This window comes from Etheostoma cragini, chromosome 5 (genome assembly GCF_013103735.1).
Source record: "Etheostoma cragini isolate CJK2018 chromosome 5, CSU_Ecrag_1.0, whole genome shotgun sequence".
In the NCBI taxonomy this organism is placed as follows: Eukaryota; Metazoa; Chordata; class Actinopteri; order Perciformes; family Percidae; genus Etheostoma; species Etheostoma cragini.
The window spans coordinates 2,810,781-2,833,308 of record NC_048411.1 but is presented as its reverse complement, the minus strand read 5'-3'; the positions used below and the strand labels follow the sequence as shown (position 1 = coordinate 2,833,308).

The following is a 22,528-nucleotide window of genomic DNA, read 5'->3' as shown; positions in this document are numbered from 1 at the left end:
TAATGAGAGACTTCTGTAATGTCTGAAGTAGCCTCTGAGATGCTAACGAGAGACTGCTGTAACGTCTGAAGTAGCCTCGGAGATGCTAACAAGAGACTTCTGTAATGTCTGAAGTAGCCTCGGAGATGCTAACGAGAGATTTCTGTAATGTCTGAAGTAGCCTCGGAGATGCTAACGAGAGACTTCTGTAATGTCTGAAGTAGCCTCCGAGATGCTAACGAGAGACTGCTGTAATGTCTGAAGAAGCCTCCGAGATGATAACGAGAGACTTCTGAAATGTCTGAAGTAGCCTCTGAGATGCTAACGAGAGATTTCCGTAATGTCTAAAGTAGCCTCCGAGATGCTAACAAGAGACTTCTGTAACGTCTGAAGTAGCCTCCAAGACGCTAACAAGAGACTTCTGTAATGTCAACCCAGTAAATATGGACCTACTTAATGAAATTGGTTCACTGCTGGCTACAAGTTAGCATCAAACACAACATAGGCTGTCTGGAATGGTGTTATGAGCTAATGTTAGAAATCAAACAATGATAGATGGCTAAAGCGTTTGGCGGGTCTGGATCCCTTGGCGTTATGCCATGAACCATTTAATTCTGAACACCCACAACTTATATCTGCACTCGACTCATATCGGGTAGTGACAGAGATCTGAGGACTTCTGGGTTAACTCTTTGTGTCTCTTTAGTCAATGTATTGTGCAGTTAAGTTGTTCTGAAATAGAAAGACAGCATCCTGCCTCTCTACACAAAGACTAGAGTCCTGTTACCTGCCCTCCGTGTCCAACACACCCTGGATCTTTCTTTCTTTCTCAGAATCTAGTTTACAACCAGTATTCAAAACACATGGAGTCCCAGAATGCTCAATATTAAATTAAAAGAGGCAATAAATTGTGCAAAATATATAAATGATGAAAACTGAAATATCAAATCTCCTTTTATCATTATGAATGCAAGTCCATCATACATTTTCATAATAAAACTTTAAACTTAAATTATTTTAGATTATTTTTATTTCAAAAGGCTATTTTTCAAAAGTCTGTTTTCATATGATATGTTCATTACTCCATTTAAAAGAATTCTCCCAGATGTCTAGACATCATCAAAGTTAAGTGCCAGTGTTAGCATTGTTAGCTAGCTTGTGTTGGCTGGATGATGGATGGATGCATGAATGATGGATGGATTAATGGAGAATTGATGGATAAATCGATGGATGTTTCATGGATGAATGGATAATGGCTGGATGGATGGATGGATGGATGGGTGGTGGATTGATGGATAATGATGGCTGGATGGCTGAATGATAGATGGATGTTGGATGGATTGATGGATGATAGATGGATGGATGATGTGTGGATGATGGATGGAGAAAGATGGATGGATGGATGGATGACTAATGGATGGATAGATGATGGATGGATGGAGAATCCTATTGAATCCTCTTGTTCTCATGATCTGATGCGGATGATTGGATAGGGATCATCATCTGGTGTCCCTCAGCTCACACACTTATAACTGCTCCTGTTATGATGTAACTCATCAACCTCCCCCCCACTCTAGGGTGGTGGTGCCATGCATTTAACAAAGAACAATCATCATAGGCACTTCATGACACTGTAGCTTTAAAGGAACAGTTCAGCATGTCTGGAAACACACATTATGCTTTCTATGTGTGAGAGTGAGATGAGAGGATAAATAATAACTCATGTTGCGGTATAGTTTATTTGCTCTGGTCTGAATCAGTCATCAAACCAAAATGTATGAGTGAAAGAGCACGCTGACTCAGCTCATCGGTTAGCTGTGTGTGGGAGGTGAGAGAGTAAACTGTGTTCTTCTCACCTTCATGTTCTCTAGCCACAGTGTTCGGCAGGATGCCAGGAACACCTAGCCTCAGCTGACCTTGTCAACCTCTCACTGGATGTTGACTCTGCTTCATACCCTGTGTTCAGGAATGCTGGTTGGGTTTTGGTGTAGGCCCACCTTTTCCCTACATGGCACCTGGCTGAGGCCGGCTGGAAGACTGGATGAGTTAAGTGTGGGGGTGGGGGGGGGGCAAAGGGACAGAGATACATTGTGCTGTCTCACATTGCATCAGCTCCACAGTGTTTCCAGCCCACTCACCCATCTCTACAAGCGACATGTTGTTCTTCACAGAAAACATAAAGAGCAAAGCGTCTCACTCTGCCGGTTTTACCCAGGCAGTCAGGGTGTCAAAAACAACAACCCAATGTGGTCTCAAGTGTGCCAGTGAAGGGTGTTAAATAGCTGGAGACAGACCTTAACTAATGCTTTTTAAACTATTCAATAAATAAATAGGGAAGGAACAAGTATTTTGTCTTATGTCTAGGTTATGTATTATCTATTTGATTTCCACTAATGTAGTATAAGAGACATGAAATAAAATAGCCAGTGTGAGTGAACTGGACAGTGTAACCTGAGCTTAAGCCCAGTAAATGGAGACAGTGACGAGGGCGCTGTAACACAAAGACTCAGCAGCTGAAATGTATAATGGATCTTTTCCTTTTCCAGAGATTGTTTTTCAGGAAATACCTCCATCCAGCAGGCATTATAAAGCTTTATCATCTGCTTTGAACATTTGATTCAATGAGGATTTCATAAACTGCTTGGTAAAAAAGATTACCGTTATTTATGATAAGCTAGGCTAACCGGCTGCTGGCATGTAAATAATGCAGACACAATACCTCACCTAACCTTGTTTGTTGAGTTGTTTATGTCAAATGAATACCATTAGTCAGTCTGTTTTTCTACAATAAAATACAATACAATACAATATGCTGAGGCGGGCTGCATACATCTCCCAGCTGACCTTGCTCCGATCCTATATAAATAAACGCCATTATTTCCTCCTTAAGTGCATGTTTGTGCACATCCAAAACTAACTAATGGCACTATTTTTCACTGATTTATTGTAAGGTTTCTCATGCATCAATCTGCAGCTCCCTGTCGCAGGTTTTAGCCCAGAGATAATGATTGCTATTTTCAAAGCTGTCACCTGAATTGTTAATGCAATGTGAAGGTATAGGACACCAAATGGCTTCGCCTACGCAACGTGTGTCATTTATACATAGCTGTTGATGCTGTTGCACCACCTCCAGCTCAGAAGGACAGATGGAGGTATGGTCAGTAAACGCAGCCTGCATCAGAGCATTGCTGCTGTACTGAAAGTTGGAAGTGTGTGACACTGTATGTTATATTAGTTGATGATGTGTTAGACATTATATCACACATGTCTGCTGGATGTGCAAACAGGCAACCGCTCCCAGCAAATTTTACTGCTCAAAATAAACATACTTTAATCAGTGTGTATTTTTACCATGGCCTATGCAATTATGTTAGTACCCGTTTTATTGCATGAAACCATAATATTTTTCATGCTGTTGTGCTGTATGTTCCTCACTGTCATGTATAGAGTGCACTATGCTGCAGATGCTAGATAACAGCTTAATGTAACCATTTTTTAATAAAGCGTTGAGGATGAATAACTAAATCTGCAGTTAGATGTTGAATTAGGTGTAACTTAGAGTATTTGAGAACCAGCTCCGTGCCCTTTGTGCCCTGATGGTAACTCATCACTGCCATGTGTTAGTGTTAGCTGTGTTCGCTTCCTCTGGTCGTCTGTATTGATACGACGTATCACTGACCCCGTCTGCCTCCTCAGCAGACCAAGGCAGGCCTGAGGCCTCTGAGATGTGCGTCGCTTGGCTTTGGAAAATCCATGAAGCAACGAAAGCTCCTGTGGCTTGGCCCAGTCCAGTTAAAGTGCTCAGCTTTAATGCATGAGGCTGCAGCCCAAAATGTCCTGGCTGGAAGGCTGTTGAGGGCAAATTAATGCTCTGCAATACATTCTTTAGGCCTGCAGTCTCTGAGGCTAAGAGGATCTCGTCCAAACCCTGACTCTGTAAAATCGCATTTCTCTTAGTTGGCATTCATTTCCAGTTTCTGCTATATTGTGCACCCTGACATGACCGAGGGCGTCTTAGGCAGCGTATGTTTCCTAGATGGGAAATTTTTCATGAAGTACATTAAAGGCGAAAAAATTGTGCAAATATGCAAAATGCCCTTTTTCATGCGTTTAACATAAATGTCCCAGTGTGTCTAGAGACCCCCAAGGTGTGAAAACAGATGTTTTCTTACTTTTTCTCTACAAAAAAACTAAAATGCAGTGCACGCACACACACAAACAAACACACACACACAGACGCACACACACACACACACACACAGACGTCCTTGTGTTGGGAGAAATGTCTTGCTTGGGTGCGAGCTGGTTTTTACTATGAGACTTTGATGAGCGGCATTCCTTATCAGCTGGGAGAACGTCACCGTGGCGATGGCCAGCCCTGATATTCCTGTTGATGGTGTGTGTGGTCAGACGCAGGTCAAACTCACAGCGGGTTGATAACAGACAGACGTATTTCGCTGCTTGTGTAACCTTCCCTCCCAAAGCTGGAGCTGTTGAATAGTGTACTGTATATCTGACAGCGCTGCAGCTAAATGAGTCACTGCTGAGTCTACATGTTGGAAGTCCTTACAGTCACGTATAGCTGTTGATATGTGTGAAGAGATTCTTATTATGCTGTCTAAATGAGGATCATGAAAAGTGGTAACCCAAACTGGCAACCCAAACTGCAGGCTTAAATGTTCAGAATGTTCCGATCAACATAACAGATGTTTTGTGGTTATTATGGTCTGTGTAAGCTGGTTTGGATGGATCTAACCGGATGGGAGACAGAGAGGGTAAGAGAAAAGAAGACAGAGTGGGAAAGGGAATGTGGAATAGAGAAATGGAGAGTAAGAAACAGGAAAGGAGACAAACTGGGGAACGTGTACATTCTGTCAACAAGGTGACGCGCGTCCAGTTTTAGTGGCGTTTAAAGGAATGTGTGTTAAGTCGTTATTTACACGTTCATTTTGACAGGCCTAATTTATAATATTTACCTTGCAATGGGATAACGTGTTTAACCCTCGTGACACTGTAGGCCTGTAGCTTTGTGCTACAAGCCTGACCTGTAGCACAAGGATAGAATATTGTACATATTATTATGCATTATATACAGTATATGTGATACTGCTTTCCCTGTCACTGTTGCCGGCTGATGAGGGAATGCATTTGACACATTTGGGGGCGTGACAAAAATAACTTTATGAAGGATAGCTTTAAAATATGTAAAGGCCTATTGAGAAAGAGACAGGAAGGATTGAGAGAGTGACAGCTCGATGACAGGGCCGCACTGTAAGCGTTTCTGCTCAAAGCGGACTGATTGTTTAGGAACAAAGGCAGTATGAATAGGCGGGGTTGATTGAGATGTGTTAGCGTGTCAGAGCGTACTTTCCACCGGCGTCACCGTGAACCCCAGCCGGGCTGTTGTCTGACCTTCGGCGTTGTCCCAGCAGGCCTCTGTGGCTGATAGCAGGTCAGGACCACCCCCGGCATGAGGAAAAGAGAGCACTGCACTGTGGGAAGTCAAGTTCAATGTGCAGTGTTCTCAACATCCAGAATTCTTTGTTTATCTGGAGTGCATGCCGGCATCGCTTTCCTAATTGCTCAACTTTTTATAAAGCCACACACTCACTTATTGGACTACTTTGCATGCAATTAGGTATACATAGTGGGACAGTAGTCCCAGCTGACAGGCCTCTGGTGGAGGAGCTGAGCTGCGAGGAAGGTAAAGACTGGCCAGAAAACAAAACAGAGAAAAAGGCCGGAGCTTTTCCAATAGTTGTTATTTTCAATAATTGTCCACGTCTCAGTCCTTGCTAACTTCCCGACCTGTTTGCGGCTCTCAGCTCCATTAGGTCCTACTTAATTAAGTTACAGTTCCATATAGAGAGCTCTTATTTTGAAAGACTTGGCCATTTCCTAAACAGCAGGTTGCTGCAGTTCTTCTAAGGTTCTTCTAAGGTTCTTCTAAAATGTCAATATTTCCCATGAGAAACTCAGCGTTACCTAGAACAGGTGTTTTAAAGTGGTTCGGGACCTTTGTGTGAAATATTACTTCCATTGTTTTTATGTATAGAATATTTTCCACCGGTTTGTATTCCGACCTCCACAATCTCTCTGTGTCTTGTGTAGACTTTTTAGCCTTGGCTAATAAAATATCTCATTAGACCTTTCCATGCAAACTCCCTCCATGTGTGTGAATTGGCCATAGCCTGTAGCGCTGCTTCGGCTCCTTCATCCTACCTTCAGCTTCCTCTAGTCTGTCGTTGGGGTTTGTTCTTGTTGAATCTCAATGAGTTTTTGATTATTGTCTTTCTTGTGGCTCTGACTACAGCTCAGGGTGGTGTCTAGTGCTCCGTTACCCTCGTTAGGCCCACCTGTCATTAGGGACTGTTTTCAGCAGCGGTTTAATCCACGTTGGGTCTTTTATTTGATTCGATTTGCTGTATATGACAAGAATTTTTATTTTACCGGAATGAAAAGCTGGTGTGAATCTGACTTTAAGAAGATGATCAGCTGACAGCTTCACTTCATCCAGGAAGGTGTCTCATCCCAGTCACTTTGTATAGACTGTATTTCAATCAGGCGAGACATGTTTGCAGATATGCAAATAAGATTTATTGTACAGCCCAAATAAAATGTACAAAGTACTCAGACTCCATCGCTATATGGATCTTTTGTAAAGGGGTCGAGAACCATCCGACCCCACGATAGAATCTAGACACCGGTGGCGGTGACGAAGGAGCCCGAAGACCAGATCGAAGAACGCTCCGGACCGGTCAGCTAGAGTAGAGGACTGGAGGTGGAAGGGGGGGTGGAGGGTTGCACTCTTTGCCTGCAACAACAGCTGATAGCAAAGGGAGAAACCGATTTAAAGCAGGGTTGTGACTCTGTGATTGGCCCTTGCCATTTGTGTGCGATTCTGATTGGTTTAGCAGGATGGTGAGCGCCTCCACCAGCTGATTGGAGTTAGGTAGAGCGCTGATTAAGAGTGAGGTCTTCCTGAAAGGATTTACACTGAGCTATATTTCAATCAGGGGAGACTAGATTCAGATATGCAACACACGTGTGATGAAATATACAGTACATGCATTAGGATAACAGCTGAATTGATTTAGGAGTGCATAAGTAATAGTTTGGTCTTCCTGAAAGAATGTACCCTGTCAGTCCACTACTGTAACCTACCCAGAGTGACCTGGCTGACGCGCTGCCTGATGCCGTGTAGCGTTCCACAATCTTCAGACGATGTTGCGTTGCCAAATAACCATAGTTTTATTTTGATTTAATGTGCAGCATGAAAATATCCCTTCTTTCAGGTTTCAGCTGTAAATCCAAAAACAATGAGACATCATTTGAAGCGTACAGCGGTTAAAAATTAATTGCCATTGTGGGCCCAACACCTGCCAAATACAGTTTGGAGCTTACCTTTATAACCTCGCCCCAGGTAATACACAAACAAAACAACTCATTTGGCTCCTACAGACTGGGACCTGACTTTTTTAGTGTGTTTGAAATCAACAAAGCATAGTGCGTTATCACTTAACCTGACCCAGCTCCCATCAGCTGCACTCCGTTTCAACACAGAATCTTCCTGTAGAGTGCTGTAGTTTCTGCAAAGCTTGGTTCACATGCACACACACACTCTCACATACATGGATGTTAGAAATATCTTATTAAAAGACACATGCACTTGAATATAGATTGAGTGGTTGTGTTTGGTGTGAGCCCTGGGCAGCCTTGTCAGGCCGTCCTCTATTTAAAGCCTCACATTATCCACCGTCTTTGTTTCACTCTGGAAAGTGGAAGCACTTTCCCCCATCACGCAGCTAACAAGTGGGACGCTGAAATGAGACCTTTTGTGAGCCTCTCTTTCATCATACTGTTTAACGCATAAATTGTCCTTTTGGGTGTCACACACTTTTGTGTTGAGGTGATCAGGTTAGCAGCAGTGTGCAATTACATCATTTTAATATATGTATGGCTGATATATTCCTTTATAGTGCTATAAATGTAGATCTCATATTTGTTTTTGCATATGGTGAAAGTTATTTTGCTTTTCCGTCTTGAAGAGCCTGGCGTTTCTATGTAGTAGTAATTTATCTCATGTATTCGTGGTTGTGCTTGTATGTGAGAAACTGTAAAAAATCAAAAAACTCTAGTTAGATGAGATTATATTTTCAAGCAAGTTGTCACAGATGTGAAGGTAGATTCTATTCTGACTGCAAAGCAACCGCTCCAGAGTTTGAGTCGGGCCGAGCCAAGGCCGAGTCAAGGGCGAGTCAAGGGCAAGACAAGGGGACGCTCCAGTTTTCAAAACAACTTGTCCAATCGAGCTGTGAACCAAACCGGTTTGTGTACCAGCTGTAAACGTGTTGGATCAAACCTTGGAACTCAATAATCCCAGTTTTAAAAATGTAACCTTTTTTCAGCTTCAGCCTAATCTGTTTCTGTGTGTCTCTACTCTGCCAGCGGACATCTCCAGGATGTGTGATGTGGACGTGTCCCCGGAGCCCAGCAGTCCCACCCTGTACGGCGAGTCTTCAGACAAATACTACCATGTGGACCGCTGGCAGAAGCTCCGCACCGCCGTCCGCAAACTGGAATTCTGGGAAAACTTCAGCGCTGAGCTGATTGGGAGTGGCTTCTTTTCCAAAGTCTATAAGGTATGTCCTCTGGCCTCTCCCATGGTGCCTTGCTGCCTGCCTACGTGTAAGCTGCTGTCAAAGCTTGCTTTGTTCTAGCCACTAATTGAGACATTCTTGCCATTCCGTGATTGGCCCACCAGCTTTGGAAACCGTGGGGGTGCAGCTGAGACATTATGTAAGTCCTGTGTGACAGCAGACTAATGGACGATTCTGTCCTTTCTGTATGTCCCTGTCTCTGTCTGTCCTTTGTCTCTGCTAACGGACATCTCTGTCCTCTGTCCCTGTTCTCTGTCTATGTACCTGTCCTCTGTCTCTGCAAATGGACATACCTGTCCTCTGTTTCTGTCCCTGTCCTCTGTCTCTGTCCTCTGTTGATTCCCTGTCCTCTGTCTCTGCTAACGGACGCCTCTGTCCTCTGTCTCTGTCCCTGTCCCTGTCCTCTGTCTCTACTAACGGACGCCCCGTCCTCTGTCTCTGTGCCTGTCCTCTGTCGATTCCCTGTCCTCTGTCTCTGCTAACGGACGCCCCTGTCCTCTGTCCCTGCTTGCGGACGCCCCTGTCCTCTGTGCTCTGTCTCTGTCTCTGTCCCTGTCCTCTGTCCTCTGTGTGTGTCCTCTAGGTGATGCACAGCACCAGTAGGAAGGTGATGGTGGTGAAGATCTACAAAAACGACGTGGACCAAGACAGCATTGTACGAGAGATCAGCCTGTTGCAGAAACTCTCGCACCCCAACATCGTCAGGTAGCAGTCCCCTATGTGCCCATGTCCCCCCATGTCCCCCATGTCTCTGTCCTTGGCGTGGTCCTATCGCTTCCATTCTACAGAAGCAAGAAACACTGCTAGATGGTTCCATCTCTCTTCTGTGTCTTCTCCCTCCCTCCCACACATCTCATTACATCACACTCTTTTCCCTCCACAATCTGTCGTTTTGCAGCAGTATTTACGGTTACCATAGTAACAGAGTATAATGGCAACACCTTTTTTAAACCTATTTGTACCATACTAGGTGAATACCATGGTTAACACTATTTTGATTATAATAAGCAAAAACAACACAACCCTCTTAATGTGTTTTACAGATTTCAATCTGTTTTATGGCCATTTATAAAATCTATAAACAGATTAAATTTTGCGTAATCCATCCCAGTGAACGTGAAGGTGGTTGATTTGTACTCCACAACGAGTATAACTTTAACAAACTCACTGGGATGGATTGTATGTATGGATTTTATGGTCATAATATTATCCCCAAATACACACTGAACAGCTAAATCATAAAGTACACATGATTTGTAGTGAAGAAGTTGCAAAACATTGCTATGTTTTTTAGTTTATTTTGAATAAATCATATTTTTAAACCGCATGTATTGAGTACTTGCCTACATAGGGCAAAGATGTAGGTTGTAAAACAAAAACCTGCGTAGCGCTTCAGAATGTGCAGAGAGGATTCTGGGTGTTTCCTTCACTAGCATTCACCATTTTTAACCCTTGTGTTGTCTTGCCTTCAAAATTGAAAATCAACACTTTTGTTAACGCTTTTTATCGATGTTTTTAACTTTTTCTGGTTTTTTGGTCCCTTTTTTCAATGTTTGTCACTTTTTAGACCTTTAACACTATGTAACACTATCTTATTAATTTTAGTTTTACAGTCATTTTTGGAATTTATAGTCAATAAACCTAATTTTTAGGAAATTGAACCTAAAGTGTGAGTAAGAAAAGCAGAAATTAGGAGTTATTTAGACTAAAATTAAAGGAATGGATGTTGATGGATAATCACAAACTGGGCTATGTCAACCAATACTATTTCAAAACCATTTCCATTTTTTTTGCTATTAAATTCTATAAAATCTCATCCCAAAATTAATGAAAGTAGAGATTTGTACTGTATATATTAATGCGATTATTATTAAAACACAAGTGAAAATGGATTCTAAAACTGTTGCTGAAGCTCTGCCTTGCTTTGGCTGGCAGTGGACACACATCAATCTGAGTAATGAGACCTGTTGAACAGTCATCTGCAGCCGTTACATAACATAACAAAACACACAGCGTGTTTGCTCAAGCAATCTGATTTCTGCCATCCAGCAAGGTGACACGCTGAGGTTATCAGAGCGTGTGCACATTGTTCCCAGGCGCCGACGCAATACTGACGATAAGCCACGTAGAATATAAGATAAATGGCTCATGATATCTACAGTACACAAGGAATATAAGTCAGTCAATATATTAACAGTTGTGTACAATGTATGTACAATGTAATATTTAAGCTTCGTTTCTTAGTTACCTGGTGAAAGCTCACTCACACATTTGAATGCACGTTATGAAATATATCGCTACACTGTTGTGTGAATATGCTGAGTCATGTTTTTGAAGACTTAAGAGCCATTTTAATAGAAGCTAAATCCTGCGCCAGCAGATTCTACAAACATCCTCTCTCTGTATATAGATTACCTAAAACTACTACAATTTCCCAAATGCTTGTTATATCATTAAAAGTTGTTCTGATCAAATCACATACAGTACATCTGGTGATGTTCTATACTTTATTGTTGCAATTCCATAAAAAAGTATTGTGTGTGTACCACAGCCTGATGCATCTTAAAAACACAGACTGTATCTAAGATGGCCGCTGCGTCCCTGCTTCCTGTATCCAAGCTCCGTCCTACTAATCACTAATAAAAACCAAGATGATCAGAAAAAGGATCTTCAAACATATGCGTGATAAGAAGTATCCAAACTGACTTAAACCATCCGTGGGAAACTTGTTTGAGATGTAGTTGGCGGCCAGCCACCAGCGGGCATCCAGATGTTTTGGCTCCACTGATCTGAGATCTGTGTTCAACAGCTGGCAACTGTTCACTACACCAACCAGCTAATGGCAGTTACTGAGTGACCTGTAATAAGCAAAAGGTCTGAGAGCCTGTTGAACATGCTAAATGCTAACATGCTCACATTGACAATGCTAACTTGCTGATGCTAAGCAATGATATTGACTTAGACTTCTCTTTATTAATCCTTTTGGGATGATTCCCGCATGGAAATTGAAATTTCCAGCATCAATTTTTGCAAGAATTTAGTATAGAAGACAATATATAGATAACAGTAATAATAGTAATAATAACAATAAGACCCTTTGGCTATAAAATGACATTTACCAGAAATTTGCCATAAATTATCAGTCAAAGTGTTAAGTCAGGTGTTCGGCATTGCATGCAACTATCATGGTTTAGCATATTAGCATGCTAACATACCCGATTTGCTTGAGAAAACTAAGAAGGACTCGTCAGGTAATGAACGTGTCCTCTCGTTCCAGATATCTGGGAATCTGTGTAAAGGAAGACAAACTCTATCCAATCCTTGAGGTGAGTGGGACACCTTTGTTTTCTTTTTGCAGCTTGTGAGTGGCGGGACGGTGCACGTTGCCCCCAGGCAGGTTTTGTTCTGAATAAGGTATACTAAATATGAGAGGAAAGTATTCTACTTGTCTACCCGTGTCATACTCATGTTTAGGGGTGGGAATCACCAGACGCCTCCCGATACAATATCATCACGATACTTATGCCACGATACAATATTATTGTGATTTGAAACAATATTCTGCAATATATTGCAATTCATAACCTTTTTTACAACTTCAAATTTTTCCCAATTTCAAATGACGTCCCCGAAAGGAAACTTTGTCAACATCTGTTCTATCTAAAAAAAGATACATTACTCTGTTTGTTCATATCACTTCCATTTTACTGCTGCAAACTATCGAGCAGACAAACTATCAACGCATAGATAATAAAAGATCGATAATTGGCGCCTGTGTATCGATAGAGTATTGCCACGGAAAATATCGCGATACTATGCTGTATCGATTGCCCCCCCACCCCTACTCATGTTAGTGTGTGTTGTTCCGTGATGTCGCGGCGTGGTGTGTCAGCGGGTGTGTGTCGGTCTTTCAGTATGTGAGCGGCGGCTGTCTGGAGGAGCTGCTGGCCATGAAGGATGTTCCCCTGTGCTGGAGAGAGAAGGTGGAGCTGGCCTGTGACATCAGCAGAGGAATGATCTACCTGCACTACAAGAACATTTACCACCGAGACCTCAACTCCAAGGTAAGACGCCAGGCCTCAGCCTCTGTCTCTACCCAATGTCCCCGCACGGATGGTTAGCTTTCCTCTAGCCTAGAAAGGGAGTTGGAGTTTATGGTGAGTTCAGGTGACTGCTGCTAGTCGGACGGGAGTTGGAGTTTATGGTGAGTTCAGGTGACTGTTGCTAGTCGGACGGGAGTTGGAGTTTATGGTGAGTTCGGGTGACTGTTGCTAGTCGGACGGGAGTTGGAGTTTATGGTGAGTTCGGGTGACTGTTGCTAGTCGGACGGGAGTTGGCGTTTATGGTGAGTTCAGGTGACTGTTGTTAGTCGGACGGGAGTTGGAGTTTATGGTGAGTTCAGGTGACTGTAGGGGAACTAGAAGTGCCATGAAAAGAAAAGACTCAAGTAAAATACAAGTACCTCAATATTTAGACTGAAGTACAGTACTGGAGTAACGGTACTAAGTTACATCACACCACTGTTGATATCATATAATTCGTTTATTTTGAGGCCATATCTTTATTTAGAGTAAAATCGGGGTCTATCTTCGGTATAGTTCTCATGTTTCACAAAGTTAGAGATTGTGATGTAGTGTGTGTGTGTGTGTGTGTGTGTGTGTGTGTGTGTGTGTGTGTGTGTGTGTGTGTGTGTGTGTGTGTGTGTGTGGGGTTGCCAGGCTTCCCAGCAGAAACGGTCAGTGATGCTGAGGCAACATAGCAGCCTCTCCATTGTCATGTTAATAGATTGTGTGTAACCGGTGCTGCTGTTTGACACATGGCTCTATGGATCCGTGTGAGAATGGGGGGCCCTCAACACGCACGTCACCCTGAGGCAACTCATGTGGCCCCGTGCCAATTCACTTCATTGACACGGAAGGAGGCCACAGCTGATTTACGTCACACTGTGGCTACAGAACGTGCATCGATCCATCCATCATGGGGATGTAAATGATAACATGGAGAGTGTGGTCAACTCTATCTGTAAAGTTTCCTGAAATTAATTCTTTTATGAAGAAGTATTCAGATCCTTTACTTAAGTAAAAGTACTAAAACCAATCTGTAGAAATACTCTGTTACAGTAAAAGTCCTGCCTTAAAAATGTTACTACAGTAAAACTGTGTATGTACATTAGGAAGATGTGTTAAATTAAGTGTTAGAAAGTCTTTCCAAAGCCCCCTGAACCAACGCAGTCTTTGTAACTCTGCAAGTTAACTTGAATCAGAGTTTGAGCTCCTTTAATAATCGCCTTTCTCTCTGTATCTGCTAAAGTTTTTCATTTTTCTTTCCCAAACTGTTGCCTTCCTTGGCACAGAGGGCCACGGCTACATGCAGAGTGGAAGTGTTTTTTTTCTCCCGTGAGAACCTCATAATGACTGGCTACTGGATGGAAAAGGCTTCTGGTGCAATGGGAGCCAGATGCTAAGACACACACACACACACACACACACACATACACACACACACACACACACACACACACACACACAGAAGGCCATAGCCAGACATTTTGAAAAAAGATTGTTCCACATGCATCAATATCCAACGTAGACATTGCATCTTAGCTGTCCATCGTGTTCCCAGATGTTTTGGATCAGAGGGTTCAGGTGACGCGTGAGGACGGATCCTCCATGTTTGAAAACCTCTTCAGGGATTCCATCAGGTCCAGCACTTTTGTTGTTTTTTCAGCTCTGCAATGGCTTGCCAGAGTTCTGAGTAAAGGGGTGGGGTATCGAGGTGCGTGGTTGGTGGCAGGTCTGGGAGATTATCAAGAATATGTGAGTCGATAGGGTTGTTGTGGTTGAGGAGACCCAAAATGATTCTTCTTGACAAATTAATCTTATGGCTGTCCTTGAAGAGCATAGACCCGTCAGCTGATCGGACTGGGCCAATAGCCCGCGTCCTGAAGGCCGAACAATGCATAATGACGTTGTAAAAGCCTCGACTGTTATTGCAGTCTGCCAGGTTCCGGATTTCTTCCGCCTTTAGCCCCCACCAGGTGGGTTTCTGTTCTTGCTGCAGTGAAGGTGGGTTTAAGTGTGGGAGATCCAGGGCAGGACAGGAGAGCTTTGTGGGCCTCATGCTTGGTTTTAAGGAGTGACTGCATCTCTGTTGAGTTACAGTCAAACCAGTCCTGGTGTCGTTTCCTTATGCACACACATAATACACAAGCTTTAGGCCACTCAATGTTGTTATGTAACTAAAGCTCCGCCCACTGTCTGCATCACATCACACATCCCACCTCCAGCACAAGACTCAAGATTATAAATCTTTTATTAAAACTGTGATCAGAACACAGCCAGGCAGTGTGAAGTACTGTACAGCAACAAACACACACACACACACACACACACACACACACACCCTCACATTAGGTTGAGTGAACCATTGAGTGGAGAGACCGCAGAGCTGGATTTTAACTAATTTGAGATCAATACTTGACTGTTAATAAATGAACCGTTGATGCAGCCTGCTTTTTTCAGATATCAACCTTACGCTGCCCTCTGTTGGCAACATGTAACCCTGCAGCTGCTGTGGCCTTTGTGTTTGTCCAGAACTGTCTGATTCGGGTGACGCCTCGGGGCCGGGAGGCCCTGGTGACAGACTTCGGCCTGGCCAGGGAGGTGGTGGAGCTGCCGGTCAAAGACCCCGGCAGGAAGCTGTCCCTGGTGGGCTCCGCCTTTTGGATGGCCCCTGAGATGCTCAGAGGAGAGCCGTATGACCGCAAGGTAACTGTCTGTAGTACACACACTCTGCTGCAGCTCGACACACATTAATGTTGTAACGACCTCAAACTTTGGAAACATGATGAATCCCAGGAAGAATAACTGATGTCAGGGCGTTAGCTAACAGGGATCCTAAAAAACTAGGTTCAGAGAGAGATGGACAGAGAGTGAGTTATGTCATGTCAGCAAGTCTTAATGAAGAGCATATATACAGTATAAGAGTATATACAGTATAAGATGTATTATATAGAATCTATTCATCCATCTATCTTCTTCCGCTTATCCGGTGTCGGGTCGTAGGGAAGCATCATCTTCTCTCTCTGGGCTGAAAGGACAGCTTTCTCCTAAATACACACAACAGTTATAATAATAATAATAATAATTTTATTATTAACTTTTATTTATATCTTGGCTTTACAAAACCAGAGGACTCACACGCATACACTCTTTTTCAGGACATGAGCTGTTTAAAAAAAAATCTAATTAAGTGTGCTTTTACACCTGATGTTTAGTTTGTTTGGTTCCAACCAAAAATATAACCATAAATAAAGTAAAGTAATACAATGTTCCGCGTACTTTAAAATGACGGAGTAGGACAGAAGCACAATCCATCCCACCATCCATCCATCCATCTTCATCCGCTCATCCGGTATCGGGTCGCGGGGGCAGCAGCTCCAGCATAGGACCCCAAACTTCCCTTTCCCGAGCCACATCAACCAGCTCCGACTGGGGGATCCTGAGGCGCTCCCAGGCCAGGTTGGAGATGCAATCCCTCCACCTAGTCCTGGGTCTTCCCCGAGGCCTCCTCCCAGCTGGACGTGCCTGGGACACCTCCATAGGGAGGGCCCCAGCAGGCATCCCTACCAGATGCCCGAACCACCTCAACTGGCTCCTTTTCGACGTGGAGGAGCAACGGCTCTACTCCGAGCTCCCCCCTGATGACGGAGCTTCTCACCCGATCTCTAAAGGGGACGCCACGACCCCGCTCCTGTGGAAACCCATATCAGCTGCTTGTACCTTCACCTATGGTCATGAAGGCTGGGTCACAACCGAAAGAACGAGCTCCAGGGTACAAGCGGCAGGGCTGATTATCTCGATTAATCTATAACTCATGTGGTTTATTAGATGTCAGAAAATAGTGAAAAATATACAAACGACCAAATTATCAATTCTCAGCAGCGAGTCATCACAAAAGAGAAGCTGGACCTTTTTCCTAGAATGAAATGAAATTATTAATAATTCACAAATAGTTGTTGATTCATTTATCTGTCAGTCGACTAATGTTACATGTCTTTTTGGGCGTATTATTCTTTAAAAGTAGGTTATATTTTTAAAACCTTATTGCTTTTCAAAACAGCCAATAAATTTGGGATTTGATCGCTCTCATCCTCCGTTATTGCATCATATCTTCCAGGTGGATGTTTTCTCCTTCGGCATCGTGCTCTGTGAAATCCTGGCCAGGATCCCTGCCGACCCCGAGATACTACCCAGAACCCAGGTACCTATCACATCAGCAACGAGCAGACACACACACACAATATTGAAAAATATCTCTTATCAATAGTTGGCTGTCTAATGTATAATAATAATAATAATAATGTATACTTTATTAATCCCACAAGGGGAAATTACAATTGTACACTCTGTTGTTATTACACATATGCACAGACATGAACTACACAGGTGCTCAGAACCTATACATGCACTAAATGGAGAGATGTCAGAGTGGGGGGGCTGCCCATAGAAAGGCGCCGCGGGCAGTTGGGGGTTCAGTGCCTTGCTCAAGAGCACCTAGGCAGGGCCCAGGAGGTGAACTGGAATCACTGGTCCGTATTGGGACTTGAACCAGCAGCCCTACGGTTCCCAACCCAACTCCCTACAGACTGAGCTACTACCACCCCTAATTTTATAATAATTTATTTGCATTAACCTAATATCACTGTTGTGACATACTGGTTATAATAAATTCATTTTTTTGTATATAAAATGTCAGAAGAACCCCCATTACGGGCTCAAAGAGTCCAACACAAAATACTGTAAAGGTCATGTTCACTCACAGTGCTTTTGACCACATGGACTTCTTTAGAGGGTGGAAGTTCCTCGGGGGGTCACATGACTTAATCACAGATCTTTGGTTACATGAGAACAAGTGGGGGATTTTTAAACATTCCAGTCAGATATTAGACCATTAGCTTGATAATACTGTGTATTTATTGTGGAGGCGATCACTGTGCATGATGAAGCCTTGAAGAAACTTTGTTTTTTATCTGGCCATTCAAAAGTGAGCTACAGCAACAACCTAGCTTAGCATAAAAACTGGCAGTTGCTGGCTTGCTCCAAAGTTCTTAATATTAACCCTTGTGTTGTCTTACTGTCAAAAATGAAAGTCAACACTTTTGTTGACGCTATTTATCAATGTTTTTAACTTTTTCTTACAGTTTTGTCCCTGTTTTTAACACTTTTGACGCTTTTTTTGACATTTACCACTACGTAACACTAATTAAAGTAAACAAAAATAACTAAAGTTGAAAAACTTTAGTTATTTTGGGAATTTATGGTCAATAAACCTCATTTATAGGAAATTATACCTAATATTTGAGTTAGAAAAGAAGAAATTAGGATTATTTAGACTCAAATTAAAGGAATGGATGTTGATGGATAATCACAGACTGGAATATGTCAACTTTTACTCAATACTATTTCAAAACCACTTCCATTTTTTTCTCCAAATGCCATAAAATTGAATAAGACCCCCCAAAATTAATGAAAGTAGAGATTGAAGAACATGTCATCCTAGTGGCTAAAGCTAAAGCCACACAAACTAGTTAACTATGAATGCATGACTTACTCATTTTATTGGAAATAACTCAACTGTTTGTCTACCAAGTCCTAAAATAAAGCAAGTTTTTCTCCATAATTATGGATTAGACTGTCAAGGTGAAGATGTCTGTGTGCTTACATGTCGTTACTCAATATAGAGGAACTTTTTCTTGGATTTTACCAGACTGCTAGCACAACCAGGGACACATTTTTTCGGCTTTTTTTTCTCACAGCAGTGTCTTTCTTTTCTGTGTTTTTCGACAGTTCAAGGTAGTTCTATTTTTTCTGGCGTCTTCGGGGAGAGTGGATAAGTTTTATACGCCGCAGGCCTGAAAAAGACTGTTGTGGTGTGCAGGAGGTCACCAGAACAATGAGTCTGAATGGGATCAGTTTGGAGAGTTCTGGCAGCGACTCTCCCTGCTGACCTTCCAGGAAACCCACAGCATGTCCAAATGTTGCCAGGCAACCCCCCCCCCCCCCCCTCCTAACTTTTTGTTTAGCTATGTCAGTGAACATCTCACAGTAAAGTGTCGCTCTTTGCCCTGACAGAATCCTCCACATTGCATGTTTGAAATCTTTGAAACTTCCTTGCATTTCGAAGAGCTGGAAGGCTTTCTGTGAAAGCAGTTGGCTGTTTCGCAGCGTTGCATGGAGAGAGAATGTCAACCAATATGTAGAGAACTTCTGTTGCAGCAAACTATTAGCTTTCCTGCCTGTGTCAGCTTTATCTCCTGAAGACAGCCCACTGCAATTTGAACCCTGGAGACGGAGGGCGGGTTGTTTCCGGTGTTAATGCTAAGCTAGGATTTTGCTTCATATCATTTTAAATACCAGTTCAGCTCCATACATCATTTAACACACACACACACGAGAGCGGCAATGAAATTCTCATCTCACCTTAACCCTCATGTTGTCCTCGGGTCAAATTTGACACGTTGTCAGTTTTTTTATCACAAAATAATGGGCCTTCAATATCAGCGCTGAAAATGTCAACATTGAAAATATCAAATAACTTTGGAAAAAACATCAAAAAGCACCCACAACATTGAAAAAGGGACAAAAATGTCGGAAAAAGCAATAATAGTGTTGAAAAAAAATGATTGAATGTATTTCCCAAAATGTCAACCCATTGCATGAAAAACGAAATTAAGGACACGGAAATGCTAACGTGTATACATATTCAGTATTGAGCCATTAGCAGTTTTAAATTTGAAGTATAGACATGAAATTTTAACCCTATCTTTGTGGACATACGTGGACACACATACAGTACGTAGTCCCAGCACAAGCACGTGTTGATTTTGACACATCTTTGATACGTCTGGGAAATTTGGGCTTTATTTTGCTCATGCTACTCTTACTGTTGATGTTGATATCTTTCAGGACTATGGGATGGATGTGAATGCGTTCAGGCAGCTGGTGACCGACTGTCCCCAGCGTCTCCTGGAGTTAGCAGCCAGCTGCTGTATGGTACGTACCCAAGCTAACGGCATTACGCCAAATGCTAATCCAAAGCTGTAAGACTGGTGTTAATGTCGGAAGACAACTACAAGACATGAAGTGATAATGTATGAACATTATCACTAACAACATAGTTGAATACAGTTTGAATCAGGTAAGGGTTAGTGAAAGACAAGGTTTCTGTAGCTACACTAACACTAATACTAATATTAGCAGAAGCCAATTCAAGAAGATCCACCAGTGATTGCACTTGGGACTTGCAAGAGGCAAAAAATAATAATATTTTCCAATTTTGGAGGGTGAATGTCCTGACTGTACCACCATGAGTCAGCCGTCAGGTTCAGAAATGCATCTGGCCTCCCGGATGCCCACGTCTTGCTCACTCCACTCTTACAGTCTGTAACAGGCTCTCTGCTAAGCTCTGGGTCTTGAGCCCAAAAACAGAGACCCATCACCATGACAACATAATCAAGGCTCTTTTTCCCAAGTTTGAAAAGCTTCCCCGCTGTTTCCTCAGGTGTACTGCATAGCCATCCTGAGGGGGCAGCACGCAGTCTTGAGACTAAATACTGACCTTTGTAATTTGGCTTTTAATTTGGTTAATGCATTTATTTATCTATCAATGTATCTGTCTATCTATGCATTTATACCCCATTTTACTTCTTGGTGTATGTACAGTATGTTGATATATATATATATATATACAGTGTATATATACAGTAGCTTGCATAAGCTTACACACCCATGCTAAAGTTGATTAAAAAGAGGAATTAAACAAAAAAACATATTTTGGAAAGTAATCTTAATGCCTTTATTTAAAGAAATTAGGGAAATCCAACCTTTTAAAGACACCAATTTTCTTTGTGAATGAATAATGTATTGTAAACAAATAAATGTTCTTTCTTAAAATACAGGGGCCATAAGTATACACCCCCCCTATGTTACAATCCTATAGAAGCAGGCACAGTTTTCTTTCACATCATCACTTACCCTTCCCCCCTACCTAGAGATAGACATGGGAAACTTTCCATAAGATCATCTCTCAGTATCAGTATCCTGATCCATGAAATAACTGGCCTTTAAAAATAAAAAAAGTGCCTGATTCTTAGGGATTTTGTGTCCTCAGCTCCTGTTTTTAGTTTTAGTGAATGCTGTTTTATTAATCACAAAGCCATTTATCACGTTATCAGTTGCATTTTATACATATGAAATGTACAATACAAAAACATCTTGCTACTAATATGACTACTCACCACATTAGCATTGTATGCACACATACCGAATGTATGGAAAGTCTTAACATGGAAGAAAATGTCCTTAAAGAGGGACATCCTGGCAGAAGGATTTAGAGCTTACACATCGGCGCTCCCTACTGGACGCAGGGCTGTACTGTGGTCAGCCTCAGACCGGCAAATATGAACTATTAATAATTTCACCCTTGCAGGATTAATAAAGTGTTCTTCTATATTGTTGCTGAAACTCCAACATTTGCACATGTTTACATGCTAACCGTTGAGGAATATATGCATAGCATAACTTTAAATAATTTAGGATCAATCCAGCAGCATACTGCACACTAACAGCACCCTCCTCCAGAGGGAAATACTGTACCTTTTACTCCACAATCTAACAGCTATAGTTTCATCCACAGCTACTTTACAGAAACTACCCAACCATTTACACATGAATGCATCTTTGTAACACCCACAGAGGCCATTCTTTCTGTAAAAACAGTTATTTTACTTTTGATACCTTGAGTAAAGTGTTGTAAAAAGTCCCAGAAGTAGCCATGGCCTCTGGTCTCCTCCCACCTCAGGTGGAGTCCTTCAGACGGCCGGCGTTCACTGAGCTGCTGGATGAGCTGGGAGAGGTGGCCGAGAGCCTGGAGCCGCTGCCCAAATCGGATCTGACCACGAGCTGAGTGATCCGTCTGGGACCCAGCAGCAGGAGCCGAGCGTCTGGGGGTCAGTGTGGGACAGAAAGCTGGCTGGACCCCGAGCCCTCTATGGTGTAGTGGAAACTGTCCTCACTCTGTGGGACACTTTGTGTGTCCAGATGATGGTACAGCATGTCAGCTCTGTCCTGTATCTACTGTATATCCCCGGTTCCTTGATCTGATGTGTTTCTGCCTCTTACATGTGCTCTCCTCTTTGCTGGGACATCAGCGGACATCACTTTACATTAGACAGGACACAACAAAGACATGACCAACCAATCAGGAGCTGAAGACATTTGCATTTGAAAAGAGTTGACGGAAAGTTCAAACTTGCAGAAGTTAAATTTGATCTTTTCAGGTTCACAGTTTATAGTCTTAGTCATACTTAATGTTGGTCTCATTTGAACCTATTTATTATTCCCATTAAGTTATATTTTAACCTCCAATATGTCAGCCTTTCAGCAATAAAGAAAAAGTCTTGTAAGCAGCACAGTGGCCCGATGGTTAGCCCTGCGGCCTCCCAGTGAGAAGGTCCTGGGTCCCAACCTTGGTCGTCCCGGGCCCCTCTGTGAGGCGTTCCATGTTCTCCCTGTGTTGTCTGCTGGGGGGGGGGGGGACAATGAACATGTTGTCCTCCCTCTCTACCAATCTGATGTGTGGTGAGCGTCTGGCGTTGTAAGGCTATCGCCAGGGGTGGTGCTACACACATTAAAAGGTGTTAGAGAGTAGTCCCCCCCCCCCACCGAAGCACTTTAAGTGTCTATGATAAAGTGCTATATAAATGTAATGAAGTATTATTCAGCGTGGTGAGTGCATTTTTTTAGCATTTAGATTTTAGCAATAGAACCTTACATTTTTCACAATGAAATCACAAAAATTGATTGGCCTCATCTGTTTATGCTCTGTCA

The 22,528-nt window shown here is 42.6% G+C and overlaps 1 protein-coding gene across 2 annotated transcripts in view; it reads left to right on the top strand.

Moving 5' to 3' along the window:
- LOC117945246 (dual specificity testis-specific protein kinase 1-like) overlaps positions 1–22,162 on the top strand; it is a 24,758-nt gene extending 2,596 nt beyond the window's left edge. The window contains exons 4-11 of one of the 2 annotated variants that reach the window (XM_034872628.1): positions 8,428–8,621; positions 9,223–9,344; positions 11,917–11,965; positions 12,554–12,703; positions 15,233–15,406; positions 16,818–16,901; positions 19,607–19,693; positions 21,501–22,162. In XM_034872628.1, the coding sequence (XP_034728519.1) occupies positions 8,428–8,621; positions 9,223–9,344; positions 11,917–11,965; positions 12,554–12,703; positions 15,233–15,406; positions 16,818–16,901; positions 19,607–19,693; positions 21,501–21,605 (965 nt within the window). In that variant the 3' untranslated portion in view covers positions 21,606–22,162. The remainder of the gene's footprint in view (positions 1–8,427; positions 8,622–9,222; positions 9,345–11,916; positions 11,966–12,553; positions 12,704–15,232; positions 15,407–16,817; positions 16,902–19,606; positions 19,694–21,500) is intronic. The other variant, XM_034872629.1, reaches the window with a different exon arrangement.
- The last annotated feature ends 366 nt before the right edge of the window (positions 22,163–22,528 follow it).